Here is an 18177-nt window from a genome sequence, read left to right on the forward strand (position 1 = left end):
ATTGTACGAACGCCGCGCGAAATAACTCCGTGAAGCTGACGCGAAAAGAGAAACCCGTTCCCTTCACGGGAAGCGCGGCAAAAGCGACCGGGCTCGCGGCGGCACCACGGTCCACGGGGTAGATTAATTTTCCTAGATATTTCGCCGGGAACCTCCTCTCTAAAGACCAATGGTGAACTTCAATCGCGACAATCGCCATATTTGCGTCAAAGCTCGAGTCGCGGTGTCACCGGCGCGACTTATTGCCAGCTCGAGCGAAACTCGAGCGACGTACAAATTGCACCACCTTTCGAGCCAGTTTCCCAGCCATTTGCCATGCATTTACAATGAAATTTCTCGGAGATTGGCTGCATGATCTTTCTCCCTTGCACTCTTTCTCTCCCTCGTTTTCTCCCGCCGTTTGCGCCAATGTATTTGCGTTAGCATGCAGTAATATAATACAAGGCGTACGTACGTTCGCACGGGGCGGGAGGACCGTGGAATATATTGCGATTAAGTTGTAATCTTTGAATATGCAAATTATTTTCTGAAGCCCGTTTCGCTATCAACACGTTATAATAATACTTGACGTTAACGCGTTAACTTTCCGTTTTACCAACTCGTGGGGTCTTGCATTATGCCCGCCGCCGAATCACGATCGCCCGAGTAACTTCTAATACGCGCGACGCTGACTAGTGATACGATTCGCAGTTCTGCACACTCTTTGGCTGATTATTAATATTGTATTTTTGTGCCGAGTCAAATTGGCCACTGGTCATCGGTTCGCGCGATATCGTGAGTTTATGCAGATTTTATCTCGATAGTTATATCGTATTTGTAATCAGTACGGCGACTTTCCCCCCGATTCTCCGCAATATAATCATTTTCTTTGATTTTATGTTGCTCTTATTATTTTAATATGTTGTTCTACTTATCCCGCAATACTTAAAATTATCAAATGAACGCTTGAAGCTGCTGTTTTATATTTAAATTTCTTAATTTTAGCGTTTATTTTACTCCGGTAATGTTTCACTTTGGTAATGCTCTTATTTCGAACAGACAACAAAAAGCGATTTAATAACATTTTATGCCCCGCCGCGATAAATTTTATTTATTATCGTGTGCTTGATATATTTCCGGCTTCTCAAAAAAATTTACAGTTTTTCGAACACTTTTGCCGTCGTATATCTATTCATGCGTCAATAAGTTTCTTATCTATTTTATGAGTATGTAAGAATAGCTTTATGTCTCGCGCGGGGAGAAGTGAATGATTCAGGCGGCAATATAGAGTGACAATTTTAGTTCTTTTAACAAGACTGCAGTTAAATTAAAATTATATCGACAATCCATAAATCTATATCTTCCTCTTGCATTAATTGATATTCTTTCGAACGTCGCTCGTTATGTTGAATTTTTATTGCGAGCAACGAGATTTATTATGAATAACGGTCGCATGCGAGTGTTACACTTTTATATACTTATTATTTACATCGTCAAGTGGTAATGTCAACTACTTTTATAGATTATTTTGTTACACTCGTGCACGCCGGTCTACAAGTGCTCGCATCAATCGCGGAAATTTAGCTGATTTAAATATACGTCAATGCTGCTTATCTCGTTGCGAAATTTTTCAAGCGCGCATTGATTTTTAATACGGAAGATTAACGACGCTGTGGAAGATTCATCCGATTATCGTATGCCGACTTCGTCTAATTACCTAATCCTGAAAACTGCCGATAATTTGTTTAACATATTTTCCTTTAATTAATACCTAGCACTATAAAGTATTACGTTGTGATTGTTTTTCTTCGAGACTCGAGAGTTGTGTACTTTAACGTTTTTTGGTACATGTGATTTTTAATATTAATACATGCACTCGAACCGTAATATCTCGCTCATTTATTATAATACGCTTAAGAAATCGTGCTCCGTGTCATGTTGCGAGCTTATCTCAAATGCATGCATAGTTAAAGCTTTAAACTGCGCATGAAGCTGATTCCCGTGTTATCTCGCTTTACATCATAACGAAAAGAGAACGAATAGTAATTGCGAAGGTGCTCGGTAATTTCGTTCGCATATTGTAACAAACATTTTTATTTTCCAGATTGGATGAGTCCATTTGACAGAGTAGTGTGCGGTGAGTACGATTTTCTACTATCAACTGGAATGCCCTCGTGGCATTATTACTATCGTTTTGCGTTGGATAAAATAATATCTAACATATATTCCATATTTCGTAAATATCAAAAGATAAATCATCGAACTTACGTCAATTATGAGAAAGAAAAAGGACGATTTTATTATAACAATCGCAAAGGTCAACCTTCTAAAAAGTCTATCGGTTTCGAGATTTGAACGAGCCTCGCGACAAAGTAGTTTTCCTCAAAGTTAACGCTTCCATGTGCTAGTCACATGCCCGGCCTCAGTTTAACGTATACCGAAAAGATACTTGTAGTTGAATGGAGCATTATGGCCGTTCTTTTTTTTCCTTTCTCAAAGGCAATCATTCCCCCTATTTTCAAATGTTTCACACCGATCTCGTGCAGGTACGACACGCATCTCGAAGTGCTAAAAAGTTGCAAACGGCGTTTCCGATCACGACGCCTGTCGACTCCTCGTACGTTTAATGAACGGCCGTGAGTCCGCCGACGCTAAATGACGCGACCGGCGAGTGCGCCGTGGTGTCAGGGTCATCGTTCGGATCATTTGCGCGAATATCGCGCTACCGGGCGGCGCACGCCAAGCTTCTTACCCTATTCATTTATGTTAGTTGTGCATGCAAGAAGGACATGTATATGGGCAACTACACCTGTCGTCACCGTGATAATGTTAGCTGCGAATAATCTCCATGACTATCTTTTATACGGCCACTTACGGGCCCACAATAGCGCAGTAAATACCGATTAGATAAAATTAAAACTTCAGCCCGGCGGCTTTTATCGCGACGGTTTGTTTACATCGGGCCGGATCATAATTTCAAATAGGCATTACCGATCGCCGTACGAAGTTCCCGACCGCGCTGAGGTGCTGCTCGATCCGGTAGGAAATCACATTCCGACATACTCAAACGGAATATACATCTATTTTCTGCATATATGCGCTCGACTAATGAATCAGAATACCCGCCGTTATGCGTTCGTGCAGGTGTTTCCTTTAAATAATCGTGTACATTGATAATCTATATGCATTTTAAGTTATCGTTATTAATATTGTTCTTTATAACAGCAATTAACGAATATAATTGGGGTAATTAAATAATAAATGTTTAATTATAGCAAAAAAGAAATGTAGTAATTAAAATCGTACATCAATTAATTTATACTTTTTGATTATTTAATTGAAAGAGAATAACGATGTGTTTTTTTTTTATGGAAAGTAATCTAATGCAAACGTTTTCTTAAAAAAAAAGGTAATAAAATACTTAGATTTCTAGCTTTAATTTATTTAATGCAGTTGAAATTTATGTCGCGACGCGAAAGGCATACAGACAAACGTCTTCTCGTTTCTCACGCGCGAGGAAAGAAATTTACAGTGTAGTACTTAACTTTGTAACGCTGTTATACTTATCGCGTGCGTTTTAAATTCAATTCGTGTGCGCGAGGGGCCCTCTTCTCTTTTTACCCGCAGCCAAAATTCTGTCTGTTGTTCTCATTGACTCAGTGTATGATTAATACATGAATGTGATACGTTATGAGATTTAGAATCGGTCTAGTCGTAAAACATCGACTAACGAGCTTTTTTTCCTATTCGACGAGCACGATTAGTCTGCGCTCGGGAATGTAATCTCAAAGGCACGAAAGTTTCGTTCACGTTTCGGCAGAAATTAAAATTACGCCTGCTAACGCGACATCGAACGGGGGTGGCCAAAGCAAAACTGTCAACGTGGACGACGTACGAATTTCTAATCTGTACTCCGGTACGCGGACGCGCGAACATATTCTGACATTGAGGGTTCATGGGGTCCCCTCTCCCCCGCCGGCGTCTAGCTGGATTACGGTATGTACACGGGGACTAGCGGGAGATAATGTATAATTTATAATCAGGCCGATCCGCCGACAACGGCGCACCGCTCTACGAGCGGAGTCCAGTGCCCCAAAAGCCGCCAACCCCTCATTAGCATTCGATGATGGCTGCCGCGTCCTGCAGCGTCGGTATTATCCCATTTCATCGCCCCCGCCTCCCCTACCTGGACCGCTCTCCGTATTCCCCCCGCCTCCGATCTCCCCCGTCTCTCCCCGCGTCTCCTACGCGCGAACGTTTCCTCCCTCGCCGGGGTCGCATCAGCATCCAGCAGGTATTCGGCATCGGTTCGAGAAAAAGAATAGCTTCCCCATCGAAATTTTATCCGGGAAATTTCATCTGGCATTCTGCTTTATGCTCACGGCGCGCGTTCTCCATTTCGTTCCTCCCCCCGTACTTCTTTCGGATACGCCATTAATATATATATATATTTTTTTTTTTTCGGGCGGCGAACCACGCGCGCGGAGCGTCGCCGCGAGAGAAATTAGGGCTAAGAAACATGCGACTGCGTTTGTATCTTGAGAGGCGTGCGAAATCAGGGGCTCGGGCACAAAGCGGATCGTAAAAGCTAGACACTGAGGGACGCGGTCGATCGAAAAATTTGAGAGCGAGGACAGAGAGGGACGGTCGAAATTTTTACACTCGGCGGCGCGACGTAATCGCTTTTGACATCTCCCGAGGGAAGCCACATTTCCAAAGACAGGTCAGAATCGTGTTGTCACAGAGATTATTGAAACTGCAGTTTTATGGGCCTTAAAAGCAGTTTAATTGCCGTTATATAAGTGTTTATACGCTGCCAGGTTTGGTCTCCGCCTGCGCCACCCCGAACGTTTATTTTATGGTCATACGACGGCGGCGCGTACTCCGTTATGTCGCGTGCCGGGGCCATCACACCAGTCAAATCCTCGGTCAGGCCAGTCGATTCTGAATATCGGCGTTTACGTTTACGCGACGGCCGCCCTGAACCGACAGCTTACAACAAAACAGCATGCAAAAAAAAAGAGTGCTACTCACCAAACAGCATGGGCATCAGCAGAGTTGTAAAATTCTGCCGGTGACTGTAACAGCAAATACAAAAATATTAATGTAGACATGCTGAAATTCACAGTTTAAATAAAAAAAAAAGATTTACGCGTCTTTAATTATTTAATTTAATAAATCAAAATAAAATTATCTGTTAATAAAGCAATAAAACTAGCGATTATAATATGTAAAAACAAAAAATTAATTCTTACTTAAAAGTTGCTCTGCCGAAGCAGGATGCCCGTCCCGGGCCTGCTCCTCCTCTCAGTTTAAGTGTCGAGTCATCCTTCTGCACTGAACACACGCGAAATCCGCGACCGTGATTTTACAATAGCGAGAACTAATTTATTGAACACTGTCGCGCGTTTCTGTCCGGTACTCGCGTTTAAAAAAAAATCGCATAGCAAAAAATTACGTCCGAATACTTAACGGTACTTCCGATGCGACCGACGAACCGGCTGCGGTTCGTATAATCTAATATCGGCGGTTACGGCACTTTCAGTTGCGTTAATCTGTAACAAATAAATATAAAATTTTAATTATAAAGCTGCTGCTACAAATATTAAGTCTTGAAAAAAATTTTACGCGCTTCTAATGAGTATTTTAAATATACATATAATTAAAAATAAAGTCTCCGATTATGATAAAATATTAGTTTTGTGTTAAGAAAAATTAATGCTTACCCTGGAGTTGTTCCGTCGACGCACAATGCCTTTCCGAGGCCTCCTCCTCCTCTCAGAATGTTCGGACGTTCGGTCTTTCTTTCAGAATGTCCAGCTTCCTCTCAGGACGTCAAAGTACCTTCCTCGTACTAACCACTGGCGACCAAGTTCGTTGATACAATTTCGACGATGACGACGCATTTGATTCTTCTCTGGACCGTTGTCTGAAACAAAAATTTTTTGGTTAGCTTTAATTACACTTTTAATATTCATGATATTAAGCCCGTCCACCGTAACGTGATCGTATCCGTAAAGCGAATTACCTCGCGATGTAAAATCAAGTAACCGATACGTTAGAAGAGCGCATAGATAAAGTACGAAAAAAGCGAACAGCTTGCGACGAGTATTTCTAGATTATTTTTCGACGCGTTCTTACGAGGTTAACTTCGCACCAACACAAGCTTACGCGCCGGAGCCATTTATTTACGTGAACATTGCGCGAGTCATGTACCCCGCTCGCGCCGCGCCTATGTAATTGTACGAAGGAATTTGCGGCGAATATTGCAGTAAATATGTGCAACGCATGACGAATTATTAACGTTCGAATACATCGCGGCCCTCCTCGCTCAGATCCCGCTACGACAGAGCCCCGACTGACCGACGATTAATTCTCGACATTACGATATTCCTATCAGCTGCGTGCAGAAATTTCACGCCCCGACAGCATCGCCCTTAGCAGGAGTGAAAACTAATTCTCGACCAGCTCACTTGGAGCTTGATCGAAGCGAGCCCGAGTCAATTATTCATAGGTTACGTGATCACTTCAGAGAGATGAATATTAACGTATTAATGAGGATATACTTACTTTAGGGATGGGAGAAGTGGGCATGGGTGCTCTCCGTACGCGGAGTATGGTTAGGAGAAGGTAATTCTCGCCCTGGATTGCGTCTACATTCAACGAAAATGCGTATCACTTCCGATACGGGCAGCGCGTCTCCTGCGTAGGTACGTGTTTCTCGCTCTACCGCTGGTGAAGGACAGAGAGAGAGGGGAAACGGTAGCTCGCGTTCGGCACGTACGCCGCGAGATTCCCCCACTCTACCCTCCCTTCCTCTCGCTCTCTCTCTCTCTCTCTCACTTCTACACAGTTCAGCGCGTTATAGAAGAATTTATACGCCGAATATTATGTCGAGTATTATATTGAATGTTACATTTAATGAATTACGAATCTGTAATTGGCGGATACGTCGCGGTATTCGTCGATTAAATCTATTAAATTACGTCTAAAGGAATCGGAGATGCATAAAGTACAATATAGAGAATTATAATATGCAATATAGCTTTTTTTGACGTAAAAGAAGCAAGTTTTATGTATCTGGCAGAATTACTTAAATTCTCAAGCGTGTCGAATGTAGAACTAAATATAATGGCACGCTATAAATTCTCGCGATAAAACATGCCCGCTGATTATTTATGTTTAAATATATTTTGACGTTCCGTAAGTAAAGAATAATTATCCGCGATGCTTATCGCGCACCAGGAATTTAAATGCTTTTAAAAATTTAAATTTTAAATTGCTGCTTCGAGTCGCAGAGTCCGCGATGTGATGCTAGGCACGAGATTTAGTATGTTTTCGTTTTTTTTTCTTTTTTTTTCTTCTAGTGTATCAAATTGAAGAGTCATGTGAAGACTCCTTTGTGTTTCCTCCTCTCGTAACGTTAACTCTTTCTCTGGAAATCGACTTTTCCGCCTTTTTACACTTTTTTAGACTTTCACCGCGCCCTTTGTCGCACGCTGCGCATTTTTCCTCGCTATCGCAAAGGCAGTAAACTTTACCTGAACCACAGAAAGAGAAAAGCGGAGCCAGCGCAAGAATCGAAGATTCTCTTTTTTTTTTGCTCCACGCGTATAAATCACAACGTTGTTTCACGCTGAGTCAAGTGAAAGTAAAGGCTTTGACGATCGTATACCACACGAAAATCAACCGCGTCACGTTCGCAGTAAAAAAAAACGTCGGCCGCATACGTACTCCATTTTCATTGAGATATATATACATATATATATATTTTTTTTTACACTCTTACGTTGGAATTGATTTAAATTAATGCCATGGGCAGCAACTGACCAACGTTTCTAACTATAAATCGCGAATAAGGACATTCTCAAGCTTGCGTTATCTGCAAAATGCAATGTAGAAAAAAAAAATCTCAAGCTAAACAATAATTAACGTTCAATTTATGCATTACTAGTTACAAGTTGGTATTAATCGGAAATATATAACGCGCGGTAAAAACGACGAGATTTTTCGCCGCCGAGAAAAAGATGATCTTAAATTGGACAAAGAAGGCATAGATAAAATGGTTAAATTTAGGACAGACCGTATATCGCGGCCGTAGTGGGCGTCCACGATTGCTATTTATAACTGCAAAAGGTCTGAAAAATGGAGATCCGCGCGGGGATATTGTCCGATGCGTCACATTGCCACGGCGATAATTATTTGAGGGAAGAAAAATTTATGACGGCTACACTGCGAGAGCATTATCTCTCTGTTTCTCACGAGTTACGACTCGCATGCTCGTCCGCATTAATTCGTATGCGAAATTGAGACTTTTGTGTACCGCGGGCTTTATAGCGCGCATAAAGAAACGCTGGAAATTGCACTTTTTACACGAAACTTTCGCGTGCCTTTTTTGTCTAAATCCGCATGAATAATATTCATGAGCGGATAATTAGAAATCCAGTTTTGGATGTTAATTCTCTACGTTCGCTTGTGCGCGATTAATTATTTAGTAGGTAATGTATTTTACAGCGTAAAAACTATTTGTCGCATTTAGTATTTCTAATTATAACGCAATATGGGCACTTATTTTTTTACTTTTTGTTTTCTTTTAATTTCGATGAAACGCGCAATTTTGTAAAATCTTATGTCCAGGGTACGGAGTCGAACTTGAGGAAACTACAATTCTTTTTGCATCATTGATCGGACTGAACTGTCGCTTTAATGGAGTGTTATGGCGTCAAATGAAACTTTAAACAACGATATCGCTATCTGCATGCCGTTGTAATCTCATTAAATTATTTTAAACAAACAGCGCTCGGCGCACGGTTATCGCTCGGTAGCGTCGACCTTTCAAAGTAGTAATCCGAAAGCGTCTGCGTGTGTTCACCCGAAGTGTTTCGCAAAATTTCCACGCATCTAAAAGAACTCAGCGGGGAATTTCTTACGCGTGACATTATTCAAGGAGCCGCGAAATATGCGCGGATTAAGACGACCTTGTCTCGGCGCAGTCACTCGCGTCACTTTTCTCAAAGTGCTCCATTACACAAGGCGAGCATGCGGCCGGGGGTCTCGAGGTGTTTCATATTTCCGCGGGGGAAGCCCGTGGCAATGCCAGGGGAGGGAACGTCGTCCCGAGGAAATGTACGGCGCTGACACGCGGAACGATCTTGTCCGGGCGAGAAAACGTGCTGCTCGACGGGCGCGGGCGTCCTCTTCGGGCCGAGAAGAGGAGCCTCTTCAGCATCTCCGCGCCGCCGCCGTCAGGCGAGCGCTATCGCAACAAAACGCGGCCGTTTGCATAACACGACGACGAGCAATTCGGGCAGGTTTGACGGCGCGCGATATAGACCTTTAGCCACGGATATCCAGGGGTGACTTCGTAGACTCAGAGGGGTTGGAGGGAACCGGGGACCGACGGACTGGGGTGAAATGCAGACGGGGTTTGAAGGTAGGGCGACGCGGGTGCCTCCGGGGAATCCTCGCGTAATCTATGCCGCGAAATAGCCAATAGCGTGGTGTACGCCTTCCTCCGGGTGTCACGGACGCGACGTTTGTAATTGCTGGAAATCGACATCCGCGCATTTGCATTTTAACACGCGGCTTAACCCGCGTGCAGCCAGTCAGGCGCCTGTTTGTCAAACGCATTATTTATACAACTTTATAACAGGGGAGGGAGGGACCGTACGTTTCATCCCAGCGGGATAGAATTACTATTACGAGTCGCTGGAGTTCAATCGCTCGTAAGGCGATCCGTTACCTTAAACTTTAAGCCTCGAAGCGATTCGTGCATAATCTGCGCTTTGAGTTATTCGCGCTCGTGAACGCGGGAACGTTTATCATCGAATTTGTCATAATAAAGTATCTCTCGCTATCGTGCTCGTAAGTTTTCCCTTTTGCGGCGAATGGAACCGTCGGTTCTCCCTTCATCGACGACCACGACGCGATCCGATCCGCACTGGCGGACGAATAAACGTGCGCGTTTGTTAGATTTTATTTTCCTTCTAAGACCAACCGAGGCTTTATTTCCTAATGCGCGGTTAAGCTTTTATTGATGACCATTGTGGTTTTAACGAAGGTGCTTCGCACGTCATATTTCATTTAAACGCCACGATGCTGGTGGTTTCTGGATGCTGCGTGACAGGTGAAAAAATATGAAATAGCGCTGTAGAACGTTTTCGGTTTGGATATCGCAATGCGTCTCCGATGCAGCTTTATCGTATCCATTATTTTCCCGACGAAAAGAAAGACTTTATACCTACGCGTCTACATCTCGCACGCACGTGGCGTATGCGCGCATCTCCGCACGATTCTCAAATATTGCGCATCCCGGCGTCGTTCGTGTACACGTTCACACATTTGCGCGCTGCTTCTCCACCGTATAGAAGTCACTTCCGTACCTTGTGCCGAGTCGGTAGCCGGCGAAGGAGAAAGAAGGAGGGACCAGGGTGAGAGAGGGTGCCGTAGCGGCAGCCGGAATCGTTACCGGCGCTAGGAATCGAGTGCGCATGTGCTCGGTATTCCCTTTGTTCGCGTGACGTGTCCGAGCTCAAGAGGCACCGACGAGCCGCGTACGAAAATAAGAGATAATATGTTCCAAGGCAGTGTTTTATTCTAAAGTAACTATACGCGCAGATTTGTCAAATGACGATTTTCTAAAGCCTGATTGTAGACGTGGCTAGGAAATGCTGCGATTTTGAACGAGCCCTCGGTCCCCGATTTCAATTTAATCTTGAGGGCCCTTGGCGAAGACGACGTACGTATAAACGCGAGAGCGAATATGCACTTTCTCTTGGTATATGTAGAATCGGAGGTGTATTATTTCTAGACGTGCCTTGGTAGTTATCCACGCACGTTTCGGCTTTGGTCTCGAAAGAGCATTACGAGTCATCAGGCTCAATAAAGTCAGGGATCTCCCGTTGCCGTTAGTTAAATTTATCCTAATAAAACAGAAGGTCAGAGAAGCGTCTACCGATTGAGTTGTCATCGGCTGGAGTTATCGGCAATAACCGGCGTGACGTTAATAGATACCGCCTAAATTTTAATATGCCTGGATTACTTCCATTAACTTTTCCCGCGCTAAAGAAATTACGATTTAATGACGATTCGAGGACGGGGGCCGTTGATTTTCACGTTTACGGCAAAGTTGAACAAAATAAAAAATAAAGATGCAAGAAGCGAATGCATTCGACTGCCATTTTGGGAAGTTAAACACCTCGGGGCCATAAAAATCGAAATGACCGGACGGTTTCCTGACATTTAAGCAAGTATCCAGGTCGAGTGACGTCAGTGGGAACGGAAAAGGGTGAAGGAGGGTGCGTAACACCGGCTAATATCGTAAAACCGCAACGTGCTCTGATTAAACATTATGTGGATCCTAATATTTCTCACTACCACATGTAAGTACGTTATCCCTTGTAGGTGACGTCTTTGTCTTCAAGATAAAGTCCCGATTTATTGATACTTAAATTGATTAATTAATAGTACGTATGTAATTAATTTTAATACATATATTTTAATTTAATATTAATTGAGCAAAATTTTTTCTTTTTTTTTTTTTAATTTAACTTTTTATTTAATTTTTTATTTCTAATGTATGCCGATATAATTGCAATTTATTATTATGACGTATGCAATCGGCTCTACGTTTGTTCTTTAAGTTTCAACGTCGCTAATGAGTAATAACCCCCGGACACAACTATCTTTCCAGACTTATTTCGTGCCGCGTTTTGTATCTTTCGGAAGCCATAGTGGCCCAACGTCGGATGTTCTAAATTGCACAGGCACGACTTTTATTAGCGGAAAGAGACAACCGTGGCATTTGCATGTAATGGCATAGGGGGTGGATTGTAGTGAAGTGTGGTGGTGCAGGGAGTGTCGGAAAATATGAGAATGGTCGGAAAGGGCGCTACAGGGCGTGAGAGAGAAAGAAAGAGAGAAAGAGAGAGAGAGAGAGAGAGAAAGAGGAAACAGTGGGGAACGTAAGGCCGTAATTAGAGTCTTAGGGGGTTCTATGGGGGTAGCTGTTCGCGCTGTTGCCCCGTCGGTGGCAGGAGTGGGAACCGTTAGTCAGAATATAGAGGGTAGCAAGCCTCCGTTATGACCTCTAAGAGGGGAAGGAATGTTTGCCAACGGCATTCTAATACTTTATTCTTTATTGCAAAATTAAAATTTAATTTTGTATTGGGTCCTCGCGCTTTTCGAATAAGATTCTGCGAAATTCGAGCTGTTGGCGTGCCGCCAATAGGTCCAGTTTTAAATCCGTTGCTGTCAACTAATCTTAGAATTTTTTTTTATGGTGCAAATTAAATATACGTAATTAGCACGCGAGTCATATTCTATCGAATAATAAAAACTATTTGATTACAACACCCTCCTGAAATATATATTTTAAGTACATTTAATTTGACGCAGCGCACATTGTATTTTAAGCATGCCTGACGCATTGTACACGTTTGCATTGTGACGTTACTCGAGGCTTAGTTACCGTGATTTCTTTAGCGCGCGGATGAGCTAACGATTTTATAGAAGCTGTTGTGACATTTATACATCTTGTTCACGAGCACTCAATTATGTTTATGCGCTTTCTACTCGTATTACACACGCGACAGTACATGTCGCACAAAGTAGGCTCGGTAATTTTACAAAGAGCAGCGATTAATGGACTTTAAAATTTCCGATACGCTTTTCTTTACATTTTTTATAAAAAAAAAAAATAAAACAAAAATTACGGAAGTATGTGCGATTTATACATAACATTTAGCTCGGCTTTTATATAATAATTAAAAATATACAAATATCGAAAGTTAATTTCTCAATTTTTTACGTGCGAAATACCTTTCAGTTTACTCGACGCCGTTCGTTGCAGCGCGGCGCGACTTCAGGGCCTTCTTATAAATTTCCTTCTCGGTTTTACAATTTCGGGGAGATTAAAGCTCTTGGTGCAGTCGGCCGCCATGTAGGTACGACTCCTGAAAGGCGCCGCCGTGCCAACGCATCTGGGCGCTCGCACTCGATCTTAGGGCGGGCAAGTCTCCCCGGCGTCCTTCGTACACGAGCACGAGCGTGGCCTAGGGTGTGTGCGTGAGGTAGATACACGCCGGATAATGGGAGGCACCCTTATGGATGGCGTTTGGGTTCCATCGGGAACAATGGAGCGAACTTCCCCTCTCTTACCATCCATCCTTGTCGGAATCCTTTATTGCTGCCCGGTGTATATGCACATATATACGAACTCCATGTATATATGTATATAGCTGCCCCCTTGTCCTACCCGAAAACGTTCCCCTCAGCGTACCTGTGTACTCCACACACAGTCCCCAACTAGCTGTCCAACCAATCAGGATTTAAGTCTATTGCCGGCCGTGACGGACGCTACGCGTGCGCGGGCACCTGTATATCTAATCACAGTGGTTGGTGTTAGTATCATCTTTGTGGCTTATACGTACTGCCTCCACGTGCTTTTATTTATACATATATAAATTTATCTGTTTGATAAACTCGAGCAAAAAAGACCGAAAATTGTTTCGCGATGCAAAATGTGTGTATTACTAAATTATAAGCAATTTTTCTTCTTTTTTTTTTTTAATTAAGCGCTTTAAGAATTAATTATTGTAGAAAAACTTTTAAAGTTAAATTAACGAATTAATTAATTTCTAAATTAATTTATCGAGTTTAGATATACATAATAATAATGATAACGATAAGGTTTTCAGTGCTTAAAGTTAACGAGCTATTTTAGGAATTTAGCTGAAGTCGTATATTAAGGAAACCGCCATATGTAACTTTGAAGTATTCTGGGGGACTCGTATTCCGCCCCATGTGATAACCGGGGAAGCGATAAATCGTTTTCGCGGTGGTTAATGTCAATGTCAGGTCGACCACGCCAGAACCAACCACCGAGTCTACCGATTGGAGCACGGAGGCACTCCAGTTCTTAAATTGGTGGAAACTCTTCGACTGCGACATCAGTTCTTATTTCGTCTTTAAAGTTTTGCCTAACAACACGCATATATATTCATAAGTTTATCTTTTTTTTTTTTAATTAAATTTTTTCTAAAAAATTTTTAGAAAAAGCAAATTTCAGAAAGAAGTCTTTTAATTTTTTTTTAATTGTTAATGATGTATTATTTCTTAAGGAATTATTTAATTTACGATTTTATTTACTTCACAAACAATGATTTAGTTACTTATTTGTAATCTTGTAACTTGGTATTCTTTGATAATTAATAATTTGTTAAACTCGCCGCTCGGAATTATCTTGGATTTTAATTTTTTGTTGTTAGGTGGTAGATCGGGTAATTTTCTTAATCGTTTAACAAAAATAGCAATTAATTTAGCCGCGTTGAGCAGAAAACTTATATTAATGGTACAGCAAAATTATCACGAAAAACAGGCTCCGATAAGGCTGCGTAGGAATTTTAGAACTGGAAAGTGGCAGCCGCTTCAAGTAGACCGGACAGTCATTCATTCCGACTGGGACAAAATAGCTGGTGGAGACTGCTGCGTCGTAATAGCAGCAATAGGGCCAGGTCGTCGTAAATCTAAAGAGGCGATTAAATGTCAACCACGCGCCTCGTGCGCGTCTCTATGTGATTTTGGTTCTTCCCGGCGAGCAGCGACATGCGATCGAAAACAACAACCCCATCTCGCTTCGACATGCTTCATTCGGTTTTCGTTTACATAAAAAACAAAAAATTGTCAAAACGATTATACCAATAAAATTGATTAAAATATAAGCTGATTGAAATTTAACCTGCTAGCCTAATCTTAAAAAAAAAAAAAAAAAACTATAGTGGAAAATAAAGTTTCCGAGGCTATCGCTTCTTTAATCGAGCACAATATTTCTTTCGGAGATAACGAGACACTGATAGATATCCGAAGTGACGCAGTTCGTTTGGTTTATCGGAGTGAAAACGTTAGAATCTCCCTCGCAACGAAATATAGATTTCTAGATTTATTTTTCCGGTTGCCGGGGAAGGGGAAGAGAAAAAAAAAGTAGCGCACCGAAGGGAGTAATTCCACGGCGAAATTTATGGCGCAGAAATAATATTCCTTAACGACCGGCTAATTTAGTCTCGAGGTCTGATTAGGTAATCGCCTGAGTCTCTCGCTGTGTCTCGTAATGATATATCGACGGCGGCGATTGGCGTCTCGAGTCGAAAAGCAATGTGTCTATAGTACACATGAGCGAGCAGCTTACAAGGAACACGTTCGAATTGTAAAGTTATCTAATTGCAGGTATCAGAACTGGCGTGATCAGAGCGCATTTTATTCAAATCGGTCTTTAAATTAGAGTAGATTTAATCAGGAGGCCCCTCTTTCGTGTTACCGCTTACAATAATTACCTGCGAACAGCAGCCCGCATAAAATTAACATAGCGTACTTCCCCGCGGTGGTATCGGATACGCGTACCAGTTGCCCGGCAATAAGCATCGCGGATACAACCTCTGGCTGCGCCAAAAAAAAAAAAAATTTGTTTCTCCTCCCTCCAGCGTTATCGGTTACAGAATAGAAATTATAACACAGTTCGCGAATTCCCGGCGTGTAATATTTCGCGAGGCGGTAACGCGGTAAAACTTTCAACCCCGGTCGTCCAGATTCCAGCGGCGTGGAATTTTTCAAGGGAGATTTACGCCCCCGATAACCGCGGTCATCGGCAACGGCCGTCGGCGGCGACGGTGTACGGCGGTTTAACGAACGTCCGATAGAACAACGGCGTATCTGCCGTGGCTGAGTAATCGGCGAGCGGCCTCAATTTTTCGTACAGTCCAACCAGATATCTGGCCGGCCGGGGATGTGGGCAAGAAAAGTGCGGGGATTAGCCGTATAAATCGCGAGCTCTTGTAGCCCCCCCTCCCCATGTCACCCTCAGACTCGGAGTCGCGGTGGAACGGAGTTATCGTAGGGCATTTTTCCTCCTTGGCACTTTCCATCCCTCCTCGTTCCTTTACGTATCTCATTCGCTCATATATATATATATATCTCTCTCTCTTTCTCGGCCGTTTATTTCGCATTCCACCTCTTTTTCCTCCCGTTCCTTTAACGCGCCTTCTACCCGGTCCTCTATCGTTCTGGCGGAGGCTGCAGTGACCCGAGACGGCGATCGGGCGAGCCCGTGGGTCGTGGCTATGCCGTATCTCCTCTCCCATCCCTCTGCCTCTTCCCTCCCCCTGTCCGTTCTCCTTCATCTGGCAAACTGTCTACATTTTTCACCGGCTCGAGATTTTATTCGCCCGCAGCGCCGCGAAATTAAGCCGTTTTGAGATATTTATGAATGGATCGCTGAGGGGCTCACGCATGGTCCCTCCGGCGGCCGAACAAAGAGGGGCTAGGTCCTAACGCGACGTATCTAGACGCGAGGGCTCGCGATTTGCAGGTGCTGTCGCAAGCTGGACGCTGCGTTGGCGAAACTCTGTCTAATCTTTCTCCTCACTGTCGCGTATATTATTTTTGTTTCCCTTTTTTTTTTTTTTTTTTTTTTTTTCCGAGACACGCACCGTCACATGTTATCACGCTGAGAAGTTCTCTGCATTGTATTATGGACAGTCCAAAAGCCAGCTAATCTTCGAATGGGATCTCTCGGTGGGCGTGATTTCATTAATAAATTACAAATATTCGTTTTTGCTTTGATCAATAAATAAATGTTACTTTTTTTATGCGCAAAATACGGAGACATTTTTTTTTTTTTTTTTTTTTTTTTTAATAAAAATTAATCTTTCAAGTAGCTGTTCAGAGTGATGTAGGTCGAGTGGATCAAATCCGGGATGAAATCTGCACAAGGTCTGGCAAAACTTCCACGACACCCGCGATTGTTCCCCGGGCTACATGCCCAAGCAGATATTAAACTTAGTATACGACCGTAATTAGACACAGGCCTGCGCCACTCATAATAGCGTATTTCTGCGCGCGCGTACCATCGTGTCGTCCTTCCGTAGAGTGGCGATGGACCACTGGCAATTGACCATAATTTATTTGTTCCTAAATTATTTACGGCAGAGCGCTAATTAACACTTTGCGAACCTCCAGAGATAAGCGGCGTCTATCATTTGTGTCTCACGCGCCAGTTTCTGAGTTTTTAAGCTTTAAAAAAAGGTCTCCTGAATTTTTTTGCATCTTTGCGAGATATTTTGCATTTTTATTTCAAAGGTCCAATAACTTTTATTAGTCTCGTCGGACGAGTGTTCCTTTCGCGGCTTCCGGTGGGCCCTAATCTTAGCCTTCAGTATCGCCGGATAAGTTCCAGCAGCGCGGTGTTAGTTCTCTTCGTCGAAATTATTGATAATGCCCCTCGCGTACCAACGCCCGGGCGATGGGCCGTATTTATGGGCGAATGGAGTGGGCGCAATCAAGTTCACCCGTCTGCCGAACCCGACGTGACGGGGGGGCCCTCCTAGAACCGTTGGAGAGGATGCAGCCAAGAGTTTTCTGGCGCGCTAGGCTCGCGTCCGCGTGATGTGCCGCCAGGAGGATGGAATGATCTCCCCTCTGGTTGCCAAGGTAACCTATGTCCCACCCTTCGGAGCTGCCAGTAACCACCCCGTGGCTGCAACGGTGGACGTACGTGTGTGCCAAACTGGCGCACACGGCCGCGCGCTAAAAACGGTGTTGATTCGCACGAACACAGGCCGTGAATTCCAACACGAGCGCACACGTACACGTAAAAAGCAGGATCTCTGAGCGTGTGCCCGCTGATTCAGGTACACCGACGCGGGGAGCTCGTGGACCGCCGGGAACGGCCATGCTGAATTCAATATCAGCATTCTCTGCATTCTCCAGAAGCTTTCCGCTCGTCCCCCCTCGCAGGCGATACGTATTTTGATAGGTCATCCCGCATCGGGAATTGCGCACGATCGCGATCGTTATGACGGACGATGGAAGAACTTAAATCTGTATCGTAGGGTAATAACCGCCTTCCCTCCCCCTTTCGCCATTCGTCGTCGTTCCGATTTCTCGGCCCGAGCGCCGCTTTGTAAGGTGTTGCATCACGTCGGACGTATTTATATACGGGCCGTAACTCGGGCGCAAATTACGATCGCTCGCTAATCGGCCTCGTGAATGGTATTACTGTCTTTTATGAAGTACGGCCGCGCTATGGTTTTACTTATTTACGATAGTGAGCGTGCAACATCCTCGAGCGACAGAATCATCATCTCGATTGTAATATGATCCGCGGCGAGGCTTGAAGATGACTTTCGATCCGAATGCAATTAGCGT

At 43.6% G+C, this 18177-nt stretch overlaps 1 protein-coding gene across 2 annotated transcripts in view; it reads left to right on the top strand.

Annotated features, from left to right (window-relative positions):
• The window catches only part of LOC139103332 (homeobox protein abdominal-A homolog), a 31341-nt gene that overhangs the window by 3339 nt on the left and 9825 nt on the right, over positions 1 to 18177 (top strand). For both annotated transcript variants that reach the window (XM_070657889.1, XM_070657890.1), the window contains exon 2: positions 2084 to 2116. In XM_070657889.1, the coding sequence (XP_070513990.1) occupies positions 2084 to 2116 (33 nt within the window). The remainder of the gene's footprint in view (positions 1 to 2083; positions 2117 to 18177) is intronic.

Source organism: Cardiocondyla obscurior, linkage group LG06 (assembly GCF_019399895.1).
Source record: "Cardiocondyla obscurior isolate alpha-2009 linkage group LG06, Cobs3.1, whole genome shotgun sequence".
Lineage (NCBI taxonomy): Eukaryota > Metazoa > Arthropoda > Insecta > Hymenoptera > Formicidae > Cardiocondyla > Cardiocondyla obscurior.